General features: G+C 43.9%; 1 protein-coding gene across 2 annotated transcripts; it reads left to right on the plus strand.

The window, feature by feature from the left end:
* The first annotated feature begins 4,613 nt into the window (after positions 1 to 4,613).
* wscd1a (WSC domain containing 1a) lies at positions 4,614 to 13,364 on the plus strand. Of its 2 annotated transcripts, XM_029773551.1 has the most exons (10): positions 4,614 to 4,999; positions 8,373 to 9,202; positions 9,434 to 9,548; positions 9,680 to 9,721; positions 10,366 to 10,550; positions 11,133 to 11,254; positions 11,417 to 11,591; positions 11,821 to 11,985; positions 12,241 to 12,441; positions 12,646 to 13,364. In XM_029773551.1, the coding sequence occupies exons 2-10, from the start codon at positions 8,767 to 8,769 to the stop codon at positions 12,996 to 12,998; spliced, it is 1,794 nt and encodes a 597-aa protein (XP_029629411.1). In that variant the 5' UTR covers positions 4,614 to 4,999; positions 8,373 to 8,766; the 3' UTR covers positions 12,999 to 13,364. The 2 variants fall into 2 exon arrangements, with proteins under 2 accessions (XP_029629411.1, XP_029629412.1); XM_029773552.1 differs by lacking the exon at positions 9,680 to 9,721.
* The last annotated feature ends 4,033 nt before the right edge of the window (positions 13,365 to 17,397 follow it).

The raw sequence follows: 17,397 nt of genomic DNA on the forward strand, positions 1-17,397 counted from the left end.
CTGAACTATATGTATAGCTAGCAACATGTAGATGACCAACTAGCTTGATAGAAAATGTTTGTTGAAAAATGTTTGTACATAGCTAAATCTGCCCAGTTATCTAATAGAAGTTAACTGCTTAACATGACCCTGAATTGTTAATTTCTCTGAATGTTGCACCTCTTGTCGAGATCAGCGGTGCCTTCATAGTACTTCTCCTGGTTGAAAAGATAAAAGAAAATCTCCTCGAGGGAGGCCATTGAAGTGCAAGCTACATACAAACAGAAAGCTACAATAACAGTTACAGCAGCTAGCTGGCTAACGTTAGCTAAATAAAACTGTCTGTCTGGCTAACCAGCTACTGTAGCTGGCTAGCTGATTAGGCAGGCTGAGGTAAATACAAATATATGGTAAAGAAAGAGTGTTCTCTTTCCAGTTTTTTCGGTTCTCTGAAGCAGCAGGTAGTCAGCAGTTTGTCACCGTCAAAAATACCGTTCTTGGAAAGCAATTCTGAGGTAATAAATTTGTGCAGACTGAGCGAGTGCTTATGAGGTGAAATAGAGCCAAGCAACTAGCGTAGCAACAGACGCTTTCGTTCATTACGTAATTCGGGGGGAGGCACTTTTTGACAGCGGGACACTATTTGGCATGACAGGCCCTCATGCCAAATTGAGTCAAAAGCTTTTTTGAAATCAACAAAGCATGAGAAGACTTTGATTTTGTTTTGGTTTGTTTGTTTGTCAATTAGGGTGTGCAGGGTGAATACGTGGTCTGTCATACGGTAATTTGGTAAAAAGCCAATTTGACATTTGCTCAGTAAGGACACTCACTGTGAAATAGATAGAACTCCTAGCATATCTTTCTCTCTCTCTCTCTCTCTCTCTCTCTCTCTCTCTCTCTCTCTCTCTGTCATGTCTCCCTGCTTGAGTGCTCAAGTGAAGTGAGCGTGTCAGCTGTCAGAGAGTGTTGAGCTCTGAGCCAGTCAGCCAGGTCTGAGTCCTGTCCTGCTGCTCTGAGGCCATGTCAGTGGAGGAGGTGACAGCTCACATCCTGACGGAGTCCCACAGCTCTCCTTCCTCTCTCTATGAGTCAGCCGGTCTAAAAAAGGGCTCCTTCTGAATATACCTATAACTATACGTCTCTAAAATACGTCCTACTCAGCCTACTCTACATATTTATCATCTACAATCAAAGCAATTTGGGGGTTGAAAGATGGATGAGTATTTGAACTAAGCTCTGAGGGATTTCAGGGAGCTGAATGATGTCCTCATTATCTTAGCATTTCTTCATCAAGATACTGTAAATGTCACAGAACCAGATTCGTTATCGTTTTTTATCCAGAGGATTAAATCCATTATGTCACAGTAGAAATAGAAATAAGCCAGCAGCACCAGTGTCTATACTAATAACTTCATTAATGCTGGAACAACAACATGGACACATCTATCAGACTAAGCCAGCTACACTAAAAGCAGCATTCATCTTCCCCCCACTACTGAGAGGCACCCGTAATAGCAATTTATAGCCCTGTCATTTAATCTCATTACAACTAATTTGTTTACCAGCAAACATGTAAAACGAAGTAACAAGGCACCATAAAACAAATTGCATCTTTGGTCCGCATGCCAGAGTTTACAAATGATAGTCATCAAGCAACAACAAAAACATCAATTGCAACGCATCCATCCCTTTTACATTTGAGACAAAACAGTACATTAAGAGTGCAGGCCAGGCAGGCAGTGCTGAAACGGAGTCTGAGAATGAGAGGAGTCTAAATGGCAAAAGTAGAGCATGGACTGAGGCTGCATTTTTCAAGCATCCAATCCCTCAGCTCCATCCAAGTGACTGCTCTGTGGTCAAGTGAGTGTGGAAAGCAGACTTTAAAGTTCAGTTCCCCCTTCGCCCTCGGCACCAACAGACAGACAGACAGAGAGATCGCTCTCGGTTCATTGTATGATGAAAGGCCAACTCAAGCGGGGCTGTTTCAGTCCATCCCTGCAGGAAATGAAAGAGGGCAAAAAACCCTCCTGCCCTCTCGTTCCTGACATGTGAATGTACTTTGACTGCATGAAAACAAAGAAAGGGGAAAGGGCAGGGAGAAATAGCGTATGCATGCTAACAAACATGGAGGAGGGAGGAGGATGGGGGGGGGAAGCAGACCAACTCCTGACATTTCACAGAGTAAAGGAGGTCAATGTTGAACTGAGTCAGCCCTGGATTCATTCATTACTAATATGCCTTGCTGCATTCAGTTTAGTCCCTGAGGATAAGCTGATTTGTACACTCGGACCGGATGACAAACACATTATCTTGGACATTACTGCACGGCAAGCTGATGAACATATCAGTCACTGGCAGGCATTCCGTGTACAGACTAGAGTCAGACGCATTGTCCTCCACTTGCGTATAGAGGGTAATATAAAGGCAAGGAAAGGACACAGGGATTTCATGCTATAAGCCTTTGTATCTTATGTCCGTGTTATATATGCAGCCTTCATGCATGGATGGTAACCTGTAATGTATAGGAGGTGTTAATCCTGACCCAGGGTGAGGTGTAGCCTACTTTACAGGGGACTCCTAACATTAGTCATCTTTATCCCCCGGGCCCAGTTTTTTTTTTAAATGTATCTATCTGGATTTCACCTATCGGATAGGATCGAATGCATAGAAATAGAATGAATAGAACGGACGAATCACTGACTTGAATGGGGAACCCCACTCTATTCATTCTATTTCTATGCATTTAATACTATCCGACAGGCGAAATCCAGATAACTTTTGAAAAATTGGGAACAGATCTCTGCCACTTGATTTAATTAGAACCTTGGAGTTCTGGAGAGCTCATCCCTGCCTGGGGTACGTCAGGATCGATGCTAGTTCTCTGTCCCTGAGACGGTTACAGGGTTTGTCATCTGCATCAAGGGCAAAGCAGTGGCATCCATTAGCATCTGTTTAATTGGTATTAAGTAGGTTGTACACCTCTGTCAAGTCTGTGGTTGACGCCAGGCAGCGTCAGCTGTAATTACATTATTTGTAGTTTGCATGGTGTTGTGCACATTGGCACTCTGGGTAATAAATTAGCTTTCGTGTTGATAGGAGACTGACTGTACAGGAGTGAAATGTAAGTGTAAACATGAGAGCTTCTCCAAAGGCTCAAGATAGCATGAAGCTCATATACCCATGGGAGTGTGTGTGGGAGTCTGCACTGCAGTGAAGAACTGTGACGGAGGAGATGTTTTACCTTCTGTTCTATACAGAAACCATTTCCATGTGTCTGTTTCTCATTAGGAACAGCAATCAGTGTGTTCATTACGACGCAACCACACAGGGATGGACTATTTCAATCTAGCAGGGGAGACCGACAATGACGGCCTGCGCTGCCTTCCGCTAACTTTGTGCTGTGACTATCCATTACTAATTGCACTAAAAGACCTGTTCCTTCTCCAACCACTATATTCTCCATCAACAGTAAAACCAAGCCTATTGATTAGCAGCCCACAGGAGAATTCAGTTAAACAATCATCTGGTGTGTGTGTGTGTGTGTGTGTGGGAAGTCCCCACAAGAATAGTAAACCAACAAAGATTTGACTAACCTGGGACATTTTGTTGGTCCCCACAAGGTCAAATGCTATTTCTAAGGGGTTTAGGGCTAAGGTTAGAATTAGTGTTTGGGTTAGAATTAGGGTTAAGGTTAGAATTAGTGTTTGGGTTAGAATTAGGGTTAAGGTTAGAATTAGTGTTTGGGTTAGAATTAGGGTTAAGGTTAGAATTAGTGTTTGGGTTAGAATTAGGGTTAAGGTTAGGGTTAGATGTTATGGAAAATATCATTTTGAATGGGACTGAATTGTATGTCCCCACAAGGTTAACTGCGCAAGACTGTGTGTGTAGAGAGAAAAATAACTATATTTTTTCTGTTCCTATGTTCTAACCAGCCTTATAACAGGTCAGTAAGGCTGCATTTACATCTGCAGCCCAATTCTTATGTTTTTCTCACTCTTTGGTATTTTGACCAATCACATCCGATCTTTTCACATCAGCTCTTTTTTTCAGACCTGATCTGATTGGTCAAAAGACCAATTAGTGAAAAAAATATCAGAATTGGGCTGGACACAGTTTAATTGACTGACACTACAAACTGACAATGTAGCATCTGGTCTATTCCTCCACAGCTGCACCCCTTTCTATCCTCCCTTCCACTCTGTTTGTAATTTCAGGCCAATACTGATCCCATTGATCCATCCAGGTCATGACACCGATGCAGCTGTTGGAGTCTGATATTTCAAATTCAAGCTACAGATATTCCCCTGCCATCTACATAAAACAAGACCAATAGCCAACCTCTATCTCACAGACACTAATGCCTGTAAGACCAGGGGCACCTGTCTAGAATGACAGTATTTAAACAAATTCATTACAAGAATGTTCCATGATGGAGCCTAATTGATATATCGCAATGAATGTGATGATAGAAAGTAAATGTAAAGACTTATATATTGTATATGATTCTTACAAATAATTTAAATACAATCGAATGTAATCGAATGAAGGTTTATGTTAGGTAGAAAATGTGTAAAACGTGCACAGTGCACATCGAAACCCCCGTGAGCTGTTTGGAGCATCCTTGAAGAGCATGCGCGCTGTATTCCCGTCTCTATCCGGTTAAACAGCTGGGTCTCTGCACGGAGAGAGACAAACGTGATTCTGCTCTGCTGTGTGTGTGACAGAGGCGACATGGCGAGGATAACAAATATTGGGATTATTGCTTTTCTAATGCCTTCGCTTTAGAAGGCATTACATAAGAAAATAAAAAGGATGACATGAGGCCTACGAAGACGAGACAGCCACATCGCCACATGAAATGATGAGCGCCAATTCGACTCAAACACTCAAGGACTGAACACTCGGGATTGCCATTTATGAAGGAGGTGCATCATTTCATTAACATACGGAGCTTTTGTTAACGATTTGTTTTTCGTTGGTTTGTTTTAGCCTAGACTACTATCAAGAAACTGTCGTTATGGTAAGACATGCAGTATGTTTGTAGTTGTGGAGCCGTATATATTTAGAAATTGTTCGTATGTTGATTGTTGATTTTCTAAGCTGTTCATTTGTCATTTGTGCATGGACTATCCCGTGGACTTGTATAGGCCACTGAACAGCAGTTGAAAACAACCTCAAATGTGACTTTGGTGATTAAAAAGGGTAGTTGTAGGTTATAGTAAATTGAAGTGATGCATAAATGATGCATTGAGGCCATGCGAAAAACTACATGATGCAAACAAGTGGAATACTTGGAGAAGATACTAGGTTATTTTTGATCAGTTGAAATCTAACCTATGATTTATTGGCAAATCTTTCCTCATATAAAGGATCCCACTTTTTCCCAACGTATAAAGGCGTTATAGAGCATATATAGTCCTAATTCAAAACCATCTTAAATATGATACAACATCGAAGTATCAATCAATCAAATGTATTTATAAAGCCATTTTTACATCAGCTGATGTCACAAAGTGCTGTACAGAAACCCAGCCTAAAACCCCAAACAGCAAGCAATGCAGATGTAGAAGCACCTGTCAAGTAGGTGTCCTTATTGGTGCTACATTGATGCCCAGACAAAGCAGGTGCATTACACAGGCCTCAGTGGTGAATTTCTCACTCTGTTTTCTTCCCACACATCCTTTCAGTCAGAGCGCCCAAGATAAAGACCCCCATCTCTCTCTTACACACACACACACACACACACACACACACACACACACACACACACACACACACACACACACACACACACACACACACACACACACACACACTCCTTTCCCTCCAATCTAGTATTGAATGGGGTATTCAGTGGCCTGTTAGATCACAAGCCACTGTCAGCCTCCTGGGCTCTGGCATTTGGGTCCAGCAGCGGTAGAAGAAGGGGGAGTGGTTGGAGGCTTGTTGTCTGGGTTAGGAAAATGGAGGTGGAAATGAAAGTGTCAGAAATGATGCCAGTATGCCACCAGTCACATTTGATTTACAACCCTTTTTCTCCCCAATTTCATGATATCCATTTACAATCTTGTCTCATCACTGCAACTCCCCAATGGGCTCAGGGGAGGCAAAAGTCGAGTCACGTGTCCTCCGAAACACGACACGCCAAACCACGCTCTTTAACACCTGCCTGCTTAACCCGGAAGCCAGCCACACCACTGTGTCAGATGAAACAACGTTCAACTGAAGTCAGCCTGCAGGCACCCCCCCAGCCAAACCCTCCCCTAACACGGACAGCGCTGTGTCAATTATGCGCCGCCCTATGGCGGTTGTGACACAGCCTGGGATTGAACCCGGGTTTGTAGTGACGCCTCAAACATGCAATGCAGTGCCTTAGACCACTGCGCCACTCAGGAGGCCCCATACCATACATTTTCAGCTACAGAGAGATGAAGAAAAATATTACAACAAAACATTCTGTAACTACAGTTAAAAACTTTCTGCAAATCACTGGCTAAACACACTGTAGGCATAACCAGATGTTCTTCAATAAATACAGTTTTGCAGCAGCAGAGCTTGGTGCAGCTCCTCAATCTTTACACATGCATCCATTTTATTTCAGTAGTCAATAAAATACTGTCCAGGAACTGGCTTTTGTGATCATTTTAGCAGCCATTTATTGAGCAGTTTTTAGTGACTGTGGCTTGTTTATGGCTTGGCCAATGGAAATGCAACACAAAGTGTAAATAACCCAAGACAGGTCCATTCCCTAACAAAATATTAATGCAGCGCTCCATATATATATATCCCTTGCTGGCTGGCTCTTAAAGGATTGGTAAGTGCCAGCCCTGGACCACTCTTAGGAGTGGCTGAGTGTATTCCACACAGGTCACGCATGGAGAGGCTGTCCTTGGCTTAGCATACTCTCAGCTCACACCCTAAAATCTGGGTCAGAATTTACAGAAATGTATACATATAAATTACTCCTAGTCTTGGACTCATACTCCTGCCTTATAAAAAACAAAAATAAAATACAAATTCGGTCACATTTTTTTTGTTGTTGCAGAAATGCCACAGTAAGGTTTTTTTATTGGAAAAACAAATGATTAAAACTGGCAAAATGTACAAGATAGTCTAAGATGTGAAGGTAGGCTAAAGCATATGAAAGGGAGCTTACTCTAGAGCTTAACTATGTTAAGCCTGAAGACAGTCCTTGGGTTCCAGGAAGTAAGGAGCAACATGAAAAGAAAAACAAAGGACAACAACTAAAGAAGTACCTTGGTGCTTGCCTGGGGCAAGGTAGTTGTTCTGAGGCAAAACTCACAGGGAGCTCTGCCTGGCATATCAGGATATGAATTTGGATGAATATTCAAGAGATTTATCTGACTCTGCAAGAGATTTGTCTTGTCCTGAAACTTAATAGATTTGGCAAGTTTTTGGACAGATAAATGTATCTGTTTGTACAGGATCTCTTAGTCACGGCAGTGCTTTCTTGCCAGCCTTCCCATAATTCTTGAATCTGGTCTAATGTTTATTCTCCATTTAAAAGTAGCCTATTTTGCATGTGATTAATGCCTTTAATCAACTGATATCTGTACTAGCATAACCCAAAATTGTTAATGCCATACACACAGTCCTGGTTAAACTGTGTGTTGTTTGAGCAATGATCTACATTCATTAGTGAAAAGCTCAGCTTCATAACTATAGGGGTCCTATTTTTGATATATCTTTAAAAGGGAAGAGGCTACCCACAACTCAGTGGGTGATGAGAAAAACTGGCATTACCTCTGTCTTGTACTGCCCAGTTGAGATTGACAAGTGCAATCTGCTTTCTGCAAAAACAAGTCTGTTATTGCTGAAAGGGAGGGGGTTAAAAGGCTGACTGAGGAAGATGTGTGACCTCACACTATTGGTTCCTGTCAGAAACTGGCGAATTAGATGATGACACAATGAATCTCTCATTGTGGTTAAAAACTGTAATTTAATCACTAGTTAACGATACTGAAGCTGTCTTTTTTGTGAAGGAAAACTTGCATCTGATAGTTATTCTATAAACTCTTTCTCTAAGCTTATTTTCATTCCACTCTGGTCTCGCTTGGTGTTGGCAAGAAAGAACGCAGTCACATCTCAAGCCTGTCTAGAACTGGGCCTTGTTCCAAAGCTGAGTCTGAGATGAAGGTCAGAGGTTACTCTGACAAGAGCAGGATCTAGTTTTGAGACCATTCAGGCAATTGGTTTTGTGTCATGCATGCCAACTACATATTGTAGACATAGAACTTATAGTTTGCCATCTTGTAGAGGAGGAAATGGTGACTGACTTAGGCTCACCTCCTCTCCTTTATAATAGAGATGTATACAACCATAATCACTCTGCCTCAATAATACAATATTTCTCCTGTGTCCCCTATCTGTAGTTTCATCTCTGGGGATAAGACAAGAAAGCTGAGCCTTGACCTCATTCAGACTGCCTTCCATTGTCTCTGGTAGGAGGTGGGCTGAATCATCCTGACTCGAGAGGTTCTGTCTACACATTACTGTCGAGATACGTACATCAACAAGTTATGGAGTGGAACCTCTTGCTCAAGCGGCTCAAGGTCGAGGTACATCTAAGGACATTTGACAAGTAGGGTCTACCATCTCCTGATTCCTGTTCCCCTCATTCTGAGAAGTATTGTAGATCACGTAGATCACAAGAATCGTTTTGCTGAGATGAGTAGACAAGGGGGTATGTTACTGGGATAGAATGCTTTACACCAGAGCTCTGTATATGTTTGGAGCCAGCAGCAGGCTGAGATAAAGAGGGGATCGATGGCCAAGCCCCTCTACAGACTGCAGCGTTTCCTCCGGAGGGCCCAGCTGTTCCTGCTCTTCCTGGGTGTGGCCTACATCATGGCCGGGAGCGTCCTGCTGCTCCAACGGGCCAGCCTGGTGGTGACCCAGCGAGGGGCCACCAGCCCTCCACTGCCCTCCCTGCCCTCCATACCCTCACCACCCCGGGCCCTGGAGCTGGGGATGCCACCCGTAAGGGTAGGAGGCTACGGGGGCAGGAGCTCACGGATCATGGCCAGGGGGCAGGGGTACCAGCCTGGGAGCCTGTTGGACAACAGGACTGGAGCACGCTGGCTCATGTCAAGGAATCTGGAGATCCGACAGCTGCGGCGGCGCTGGTTCCACAGCCTGATGACGGAGAAGGATATGTCACAGGTGGAGAGGAGCACCCCCAGGAGGAATGTGCCTCACAAAGGTACCTGCCGACCTATCCCAGAAATGAGGAAAATTATTCTCTGCTATTTAGAGTGGAGATTCTGAAGGGGTATTGTATTCTATAAATTAACTATGTGGCAACTCCTCAAGTTTTGGAGATGCTACCTGAGAAAGTGGTTGACAAAATGAAGTAACACAATGACAGACTACTTAACCTGTAACTAATGCTTTGCTGATTTATGTATGTTTGTTTGTTTGGTCTCATGTCAAGGTTCTTACATAGGCTGCTTTCTGGATAATTCCAAGGAGCGGGCTTTAAGGGGGTCTGTGTTTACTGATTTCCGCAAAATGACCAGCACCATGTGCCAGGATACCTGCTTAGCGAGGTAAATATATCTCCATCCTGCTTCAACACACTATTATCAGATCTTTCATAACATAGGAAATATTTCACATCTCAGGAGGAGCATATCATCAACATTATATAACCCCCATTCCCATCCTATAATCTCTGCAGATTAAACTGCACAGAATCTGTGTATCTGGAATGCACTCAAAGGTAGGCAGACTATAGAATTAGCATAGCATATGCATATGCTCACCCCGAGGAGCTCCACGATACTTGACTTGTATTAACTAGTAATGGAAGAGGGTTTGGGGGAAAGAGTGTAAGCACAGACCTACAGTTGCAGGAGCAGAGCTCTAGCTGGCTTGTCCCAGGCTGAGAATTTGAAGCTTCCGAATGAAGGACGTGTGAGCAGAGGAGCAGTGAGGAGTTTTGAAGTCTCAGGGTAGATGTTGGGGGGGTTGGAGAGATGGAGTGATCTGCAGTGAGGGACTAGGGAGCGACAGGCAGGCAGACTGCTTCAGTCTCTGTCAGTATTAATTGTGCAGCAGAGCAAAGGGAGCGAGACATATGGTACTCCCCTAATTAACCCCTAGGGTAGAGGAGCGTGCTGCATTTGCATTGCTGTTGAATTCATTATTAACATACTGTATGTTCTCATGTTATACGCCTGGTTCAGCATAGTTATAGAAAAAACATTACTCTTGAAAAAGAAGACTCTTTAGGCAATCAATATATTAAATATGTTTCTTATGAATAACCAGATTGTTTAGAGATTACGGATGTGTTGTGAATACTTTGAATTGATGTAAACTGTTACCAGAGGTTCATATCTATCTGAATGTAATTTATTACAGTGGCTACCAGTTTGCTGGTTTGGAGTATGGGTCGGAGTGTTACTGTGGCAACCACATCACCAGCCTGCGTGTGAGAGACAAGGAATGTAACTTGGACTGTAAAGGGGAGAAAGGCTCGCTGTGTGGAGGTGTTGGGCGCCTGTCAGTGTTCACAGTGGAGGATGTGCTTCCAGGCCAGAGGAGATGTGAGTATGAGGGACCTGGTCCAATCTTGAGAGCTGGGAAACAGCAGGAGATGTGAGTATCAGGGACCTGGTCCAATCTTGAGAGCTGGGGAACAGCAGGAGATGTGAGTATCAGGGACCTGGTCCAATCTTAAGAGCTGGGGCACAGCAGGAGATGTGAGTATGATGGACCTGGTCCAATCTTCAGAGCTGGGGAACAGCAGGAGATGTGAGTATCAGGGACCTGGTCCAATCTTGAGAGCTGGGGCACAGCAGGAGATGTGAGTATCAGGGACCTGGTCCAATCTTGAGAGCTGGGGAACAGCAGGAGATGTGAGTATGATGGACCTGGTCCAATCTTGAGAGCTGGGGAACAGCAGGAGATGTGAGTATCAGGGACCTGGTCCAATCTTGAGAGCTGGGGAACAGCAGGAGATGTGAGTATCAGGGACCTGGTCCAATCTTGAGAGCATGTTAGTGAACAGCAGGAGATGTGAATATCAGGGACCTGGTCCAATCTTGAGAGCTGGGGAACAGCAGGAGATTGGGTCAAGTTGTTAAAGCATCGCATTCACTTGAGACTTGCCTCTCCTGTGTTTGCAGACAGGAACGTGCGTTACCGCGGCTGCTTCAGGGAGCCTGAGAACAGCTCCTCTACATCTCTGGTCCATGTGCTCCAGCTCAACCTCACCTCCCAGTCCTGCATAGAGGCCTGCATGAACAAGGTTGGACCCCTAGGCTACCATTGCCAGGATTTTGCAGTATGACGTTGCTTATAAATATATTGTGAAGCATTTACTATGTGCCTATGAAGACATTTTGAATGCCCTATAAACCCATTATATGTTTTAGTTTGTTTAAAGTGTGACCGAATTTGCCTGGCCTAGGAGTTTCCGCTGGCTATGCTGAGGAGTCCGGACTGTTTCTGTGGTTACGCTACTCCTGACTTCACTCTCCATGAGCCGGCTGAGGAGGACCACTGTTCACAGAGCAACACCACTGAAGCTTCCTTACCATCAACCCTCCAGCACTTCTACCAGGTCTACCAGACACCTGTCCAAGGTAACACGGTCAGACAACAACAAAAGCATTCTTCCTTCAAATCCAGGACTGCCAACATTGTGAAATAATTTTAAGCACCACTTTGGCATGACACCAAACTCCACTTTGCACCATGGAAATTCAAATCAATCACTCAAATTGTGTTGGACTTTGTCTTCTGCAATTCGGTATGCTTCTGAGCAGACTATGTACAAATCCCATCCTAACTTAAAATGTTCCTTTCTCCCAGACTCCAGATGCACAGAGAAGAAGTTCCTACCAGAGAAGTCCAGTTCATTGGTAGCGCTCTCCAGCTTCCCAGGAGCAGGCAACACCTGGGTCAGACACCTCATAGAGTTGGCCACAGGATACTACACAGGCAGCTACTACTTTGATGGAACCCTTTACAACAGAGGTCAGCTCCTATACTGTACAGCCACTGTATGTTTACACTGGATAGGAAAGAGGGCACCCACACTTTAGGAAACCATTTTTGTCCTTGGCCATCTGTTGTGCAGATCCAGCTATTTGCCTCAGTCCATAATGAATTCAAGATTATTTTTTAAAAGTTATCATCCATACCCCTCTGTCTTGCTTGGTTTATATGGCCAAAGATAAAAGCAAAATATTTCCCATATGGTTTGTGCATCTGTGTCTTGGTGTTGTGTAGGCTTCAAAGGCGAGAAGGATTACTGGAAGAGTGGTCGGACCATTTGTGTGAAAACACATGAAAGTGGGAGGAGAGAGATAGAGATGTATGACTCTGTCATCCTGCTGATCAGGAGCCCGTACCGTTCCCTCATGGCAGAGTTCAACAGGAAGTGTGCAGGACATCTGGGATACGCCTCTGATCAGCACTGGAAGACCAAAGGTACAGAGCCAGCCTGGAATCTGGGTTTTATTGTGGCTTGTATTAATCATGTACAGTATAGTACACCAGCCAGTAGGAGTCCTTCTGGGACCGTGTTTTGTTTTTTATTGCAGGGGGGAGGGTCTGTGTGTCTGTCTGCATTGTGTGAGTTGTTGTTCTTTCTGAAAAGTACTGCACAATAATGTGCCCCCACACTTCTCGTAGAGTGGCCTGAGTTTGTGAGCAGCTACGCCTCCTGGTGGGCATCCCACGTACTGGACTGGCTGCAGTTCGGCCAACGGGTCCTAGTGGTCCACTTCGAGGAACTACAGACAGCGCTGGTGCCCCGGCTACGATCCATCGCCTCCTTCCTCAACACCACAGTGACCGAGGACAGACTGCTGTGTGCCGAGAGCAACCAGGATGGACACTTTAAACGCTCCGGGGCCCGGCAGCCCACCTTCGACCCCTTCACACCCGACATGAGAGGACTGATAGATGGGCTGATCCGTGCTGTGGACCAGGCTCTCCGGGACAGAAACCACACAGGCCTTCCACTGGAGTATCTGCCCAGATGATGGACCGCTAAACTCTGATAACCCTGATCTCTACCTTGTCCACTACCCTGTCCCTCCTCAGCTTTCACTGAGTGGCACAGATGGATGGATACCCCCAATCCAACTCAATCCAACTCAATCCAACTCAAGTGAAAGTGTTTCAAATCAGGAACGTGCCCTGCAAAGGAAACATAGAGGCTATTCTCACAAAGCTCTTTTTATGCTTTAGAAGTGCTGGTTTATTAAAGCGCTGTTTTTCTGTTTTAGATGTGTTTTGGTTTTTGGGACATTGCCTTATTGGAGGTGAACTGATAAGTGTACCAAACAATGGAAACATTTTCCTCTGTTTTAAATCAACTCTAAATAAACTGTATCTCCTATAAAAACTATAGGCTACATCCTGTGGTACAATCCACTTTTGAGTTTTGTTTTTGTGATCAAAATATAAGAACTCAATATATTGGATTACATCATAATAAAGTGACATTTCAAATATCTAATGCAGGCAACGTCTTCAGAAAAGGGATACTGTTGTTATATGTGTTAACATTGGAGTGTGTGTAAGGTGGTGTTTTAGGCATATACAGAATGAATGGGTTCCTATGGTAATACTGACAATATAATTAGACCATCAAATAACCGAAGTAACCAAAATATACCTCGATCCAAAAAATATCTTGGGGGATCAACTACACTACAGCCAAGGGAAGTGGAACAAATCTGTCAGGTATTTTGAGTGCTACATCCCCAGAGAGCAGTGGTGGAAAAAGTACCCGATTGTCATACTTGAGTAAAAGTAAAGATACATTAAAGGAAATTGACTCAAGTGAAAGTCACCCAGTAAAATACTACTTGAGTAAAAGTCTAAAAGGATTTGGTTTTAAATATACTTAAGTATCAAACATAATTTCAAAATCCTTATATTAAGCAACTCAGACGGCATGATTTTCTTGTTTTTTAAATTTACGGATAGCCAGGGACACACTTCAACAATCAGACATAATTTACAAACGAAGCATTGGTGTTTAGTGAGTCTGACAGATCAGAGGCAGAAGGGATGACCAGTGATATTCTCTTGATAAGTGAGTGAAGTTGACCATTTTCCTGTCCTGCTAAGCAATCAAAAAGATATTGAGTACTTTTGGGTGTCAGGGAAAATGTATGGAGTAAAAAGTACATTATTTTCTTCAGGAATGTATTGGAGTAAAAGTTGTCAAAAATATAAATAGTAAAGTACAGATACCCCCAAAAAGTAAGTACTTTACACCACTGCCAGAGAGGAGAGGGAGAGTGTGCAGGCTCATGACAGAATGATCTGTCCCAGGTCAAGAGAGCAGCGCTGGACCAGACCAGACAGGCAGTCCCAGCCTGCAGGTTTAGCCCAGGGAAGAGGGGCAAGTCGCTAGTCCTCTATATTAATCTGTACTGAGCTGATAAGAGCAGCAGCACTGGTTGTGTGGGCGATGCACTTTGGACCAAAGTGTCTGGATTTACAATTGTATAATATGGTACTCTCTCTTTCTCTCTCTGCCTCGTTCTCTCTCTGTCTCGGTCTCTATCTCTCCCTCCCTGTCTGCAGCATCGAATACTCTCATGGAAAATATTTGTTAAATGTTTTTTGGAAAACAGCTTAAAGTGATATATCAAAATACCAAACTACATCTTGTATTCCTATTAGGCCTTATTACCCAAATACACATTATAAAGCGTGTATATCCTGAAAATAAAAAGGTATATCTGAGCAGAGACCATGGGTATGCAATGTTGACGTGGGATTCTGGGAAATAGGGAATACATGCTGAGCTCATTCTTCTATTGGTGGCTGAAGTAGAGTTGTTATTAATATCCAGTGCCACTTGGTGAAAGTGAATGCTACAATACAGATTGGAGGTTGGTATTGGTATGTGCCAGTCTATTGTTTTTCCAGTCTAATGTACACTTGGTGTCATCATGTGGACATTAAGTCACATTTTGGGATTATGGGTAAAGGGATAGTTCCCTCAAAATATACTATTTTCAATTTACTCTGGCTGTAGTCGATTCACCATCGCCATACCACTACTGCAACTATGGAAGAATAAACAAACATTTAATCAAGAGGTTACTAAAACGTGTTGTGTCTGAACCTGCAATTTACCTCAACACTGATAAAGTACACTGTGATAAGTACATGTACCTTAATGCTGTCCACATCATACCTAAATCACCAGTTCACATTGTCTTTTCTTTATCAGGCCTTGTAATATAAAATCCACCAGATGATGTCAGGGTAAGGCCTATGGCGCATCCTAACAGGACAAGTAATGCACGCTACAGCCATTCCATAAGCATATCGTCCAGATATGACAATACATATTTTTATCCATGGACAAGTTTTTGACAAAACTGCACGATAGAAAGCATGTGTACACATTAATTTCATGAGTATGATTTGTGTGTGGTGCTTTTGTATATTTAGTTGCATGGTGTATTCCGCTGAGGAGTCATTTTTATCCCCTATTTCTGGCAGCAGGAGAGAGGTGTCAAGGTGTTACATTTAAGAGGCTCATCAGCTTATTCGGGATATGGGTCAGCAAAGGTGGAGTTGCTTTTCGACCCACCTCCCAGCATACTCTCTCTCTCTCTCTCTCTCTCTCTGTCTCTCTCTCTCTGTCTCTCTCTCTCTCTGTCTCTCTCTCTCTCTCTCTCTCTCATACGCACACGCACACACACACTGCAATAGCCTACCACCCAGGATTCAAATGAATCAATAAAGGCCTCTCTAGTCACAAGAGATAATCCCTGATATTTAGTAGGTCTGTCCATATTCAAATATAGTAGGCCTGTCCATATTCAAATATAGTAGGTCTGTCCATATTCAAATATAGTAGGTCTGTCCATATTCAAATATAGTAGGCCTGTCCATATTCAAATATAGTAGGCCTGTCCATATTCAAATATAGTAGGCCTGCCCATATTCAAATATAGTAGGCCTGTCCATATTCAAATATAGTAGGCCTGTCCATATTCAAATATAGTAGGCCTGTCCATATTCAAATATAGTAGGCCTGTCCATATTCAAATATAGTAGGCCTGTCCATATTCAAATATAGTAGGCCTGTCCATATTCAAATATAGTAGGTCTGTCCATATTCAAATATAGTAGGTCTGTCCATATTCAAATATAGTAGGCCTGTCCATATTCAAATATAGTAGGCCTGTCCATATTCAAATATAGTAGGCCTGTCCATATTCAAATATAGCAGGCCTGTCCATATTCAAATATAGTAGGTCTGTCCATATTCAAATATAGTAGGTCTGTCCATATTCAAATATAGTAGACCTGTCCATATTCAAATATAGTAGGTCTGTCCATATTCAAATATAGTAGGTCTGTCCATATTCAAATATAGTAGGTCTGTGTCACGCCCTGACCTGAGAGAGCCTTTTTATGTCTCTATTTAGGTTTGGTCAGGGTGTGATTTGGGTGGGCATTCTATGTCCGTGTTTCTATGTTTGGGATTTCTTTGTTTCGGCCGGGTATGACTCTCAATCAGGAACAGCTGTATATCGTTGTTGCTGATTGGGAGTCATACTTAGGCAGCCTGTTTTTCCTTGGGGTTTTGTGGGTAGATAATTTCTGTTTAGTGTTTTGCACCTGACGGAACTGTTCGGTTGTTCTTTTGTTTTGCTTGTCGGATTTAGTGTTCAGTTTTATCATTAAAAATGACGAACACTTACCACGCTGCATTTTGGTCTGATTTCTCCTCCCCTTCATCTGAGGACGACGAAGACCGTTACAGATCTACCCACCATATGAGGACCAAGCAGCGTGGGAACAAGGAGCAGAGGGTTCAGGATTCGTGGACTTGGGAGGAAATTCTGGACGGAAAGGAACCATGGAGACAAGCTGGGGAATATCGCCGCCCGAAAGAGGAACTGGAGGCAGCGAAAGCTGAGAGGCGGTGGTATGAGGCAAGGGAGCGCAGCAGGCACGAGAGGCAGCCCCCAAAATGTTTTTTTTGGGGGGGGGCACACGAGAAGTTGGCCTGAGTCAGGAAGGAATTCTGAGCCAACTTCCCGTGCTTACAGGAGGCAGCGTGGTACTGCTCAGGCACCGTGTTATGCGGCAGAGCGCACGGTGTCCCCAGTAAGAGTTGAGCGCCCGGTGCGCTACATCCCAGCTCCTAACATCTGCCGGGCGAGAGTGGGCATCGTGCCAGGATGGGTTGTGCAGGCCGTGCGCTCCAGACCTCCAGTGCGTCTCCAGGACCCGGTCTATCCTGTGCCTGCGCCCAGAACCAGGCCTCCTGCATGTCTCCCCAGCCTGGTGAGTCCTGTGCCTGCGCCCAGAGCCAGGCTTCCTGCATGTCTCCCCAGCCTGGTGAAGCCTGTGCCTGCTCCCAGAGCCAGGCCTCCTGCATGTCTCCCCAGCCTGGTG

This window comes from Salmo trutta, chromosome 13 (assembly GCF_901001165.1).
Source record: "Salmo trutta chromosome 13, fSalTru1.1, whole genome shotgun sequence".
NCBI classification, from domain to species: domain Eukaryota; kingdom Metazoa; phylum Chordata; class Actinopteri; order Salmoniformes; family Salmonidae; genus Salmo; species Salmo trutta.

Excerpts from the sequence above, each read along its gene's own strand:
- wscd1a (XM_029773551.1), top strand. The coding sequence starts at position 8,767 with ATGGCCAAGCCCCTCTACAGACTGCAGCGTTTCCTCCGGAGGGCCCAG. Across the intron at positions 9,722-10,365 it reads TATCTGGAATGCACTCAAAG|TGGCTACCAGTTTGCTGGTT; the intron begins GTAGGCAGACTA and ends AATTTATTACAG. Across the intron at positions 10,551-11,132 it reads GCTTCCAGGCCAGAGGAGAT|ACAGGAACGTGCGTTACCGC; the intron begins GTGAGTATGAGG and ends CTGTGTTTGCAG.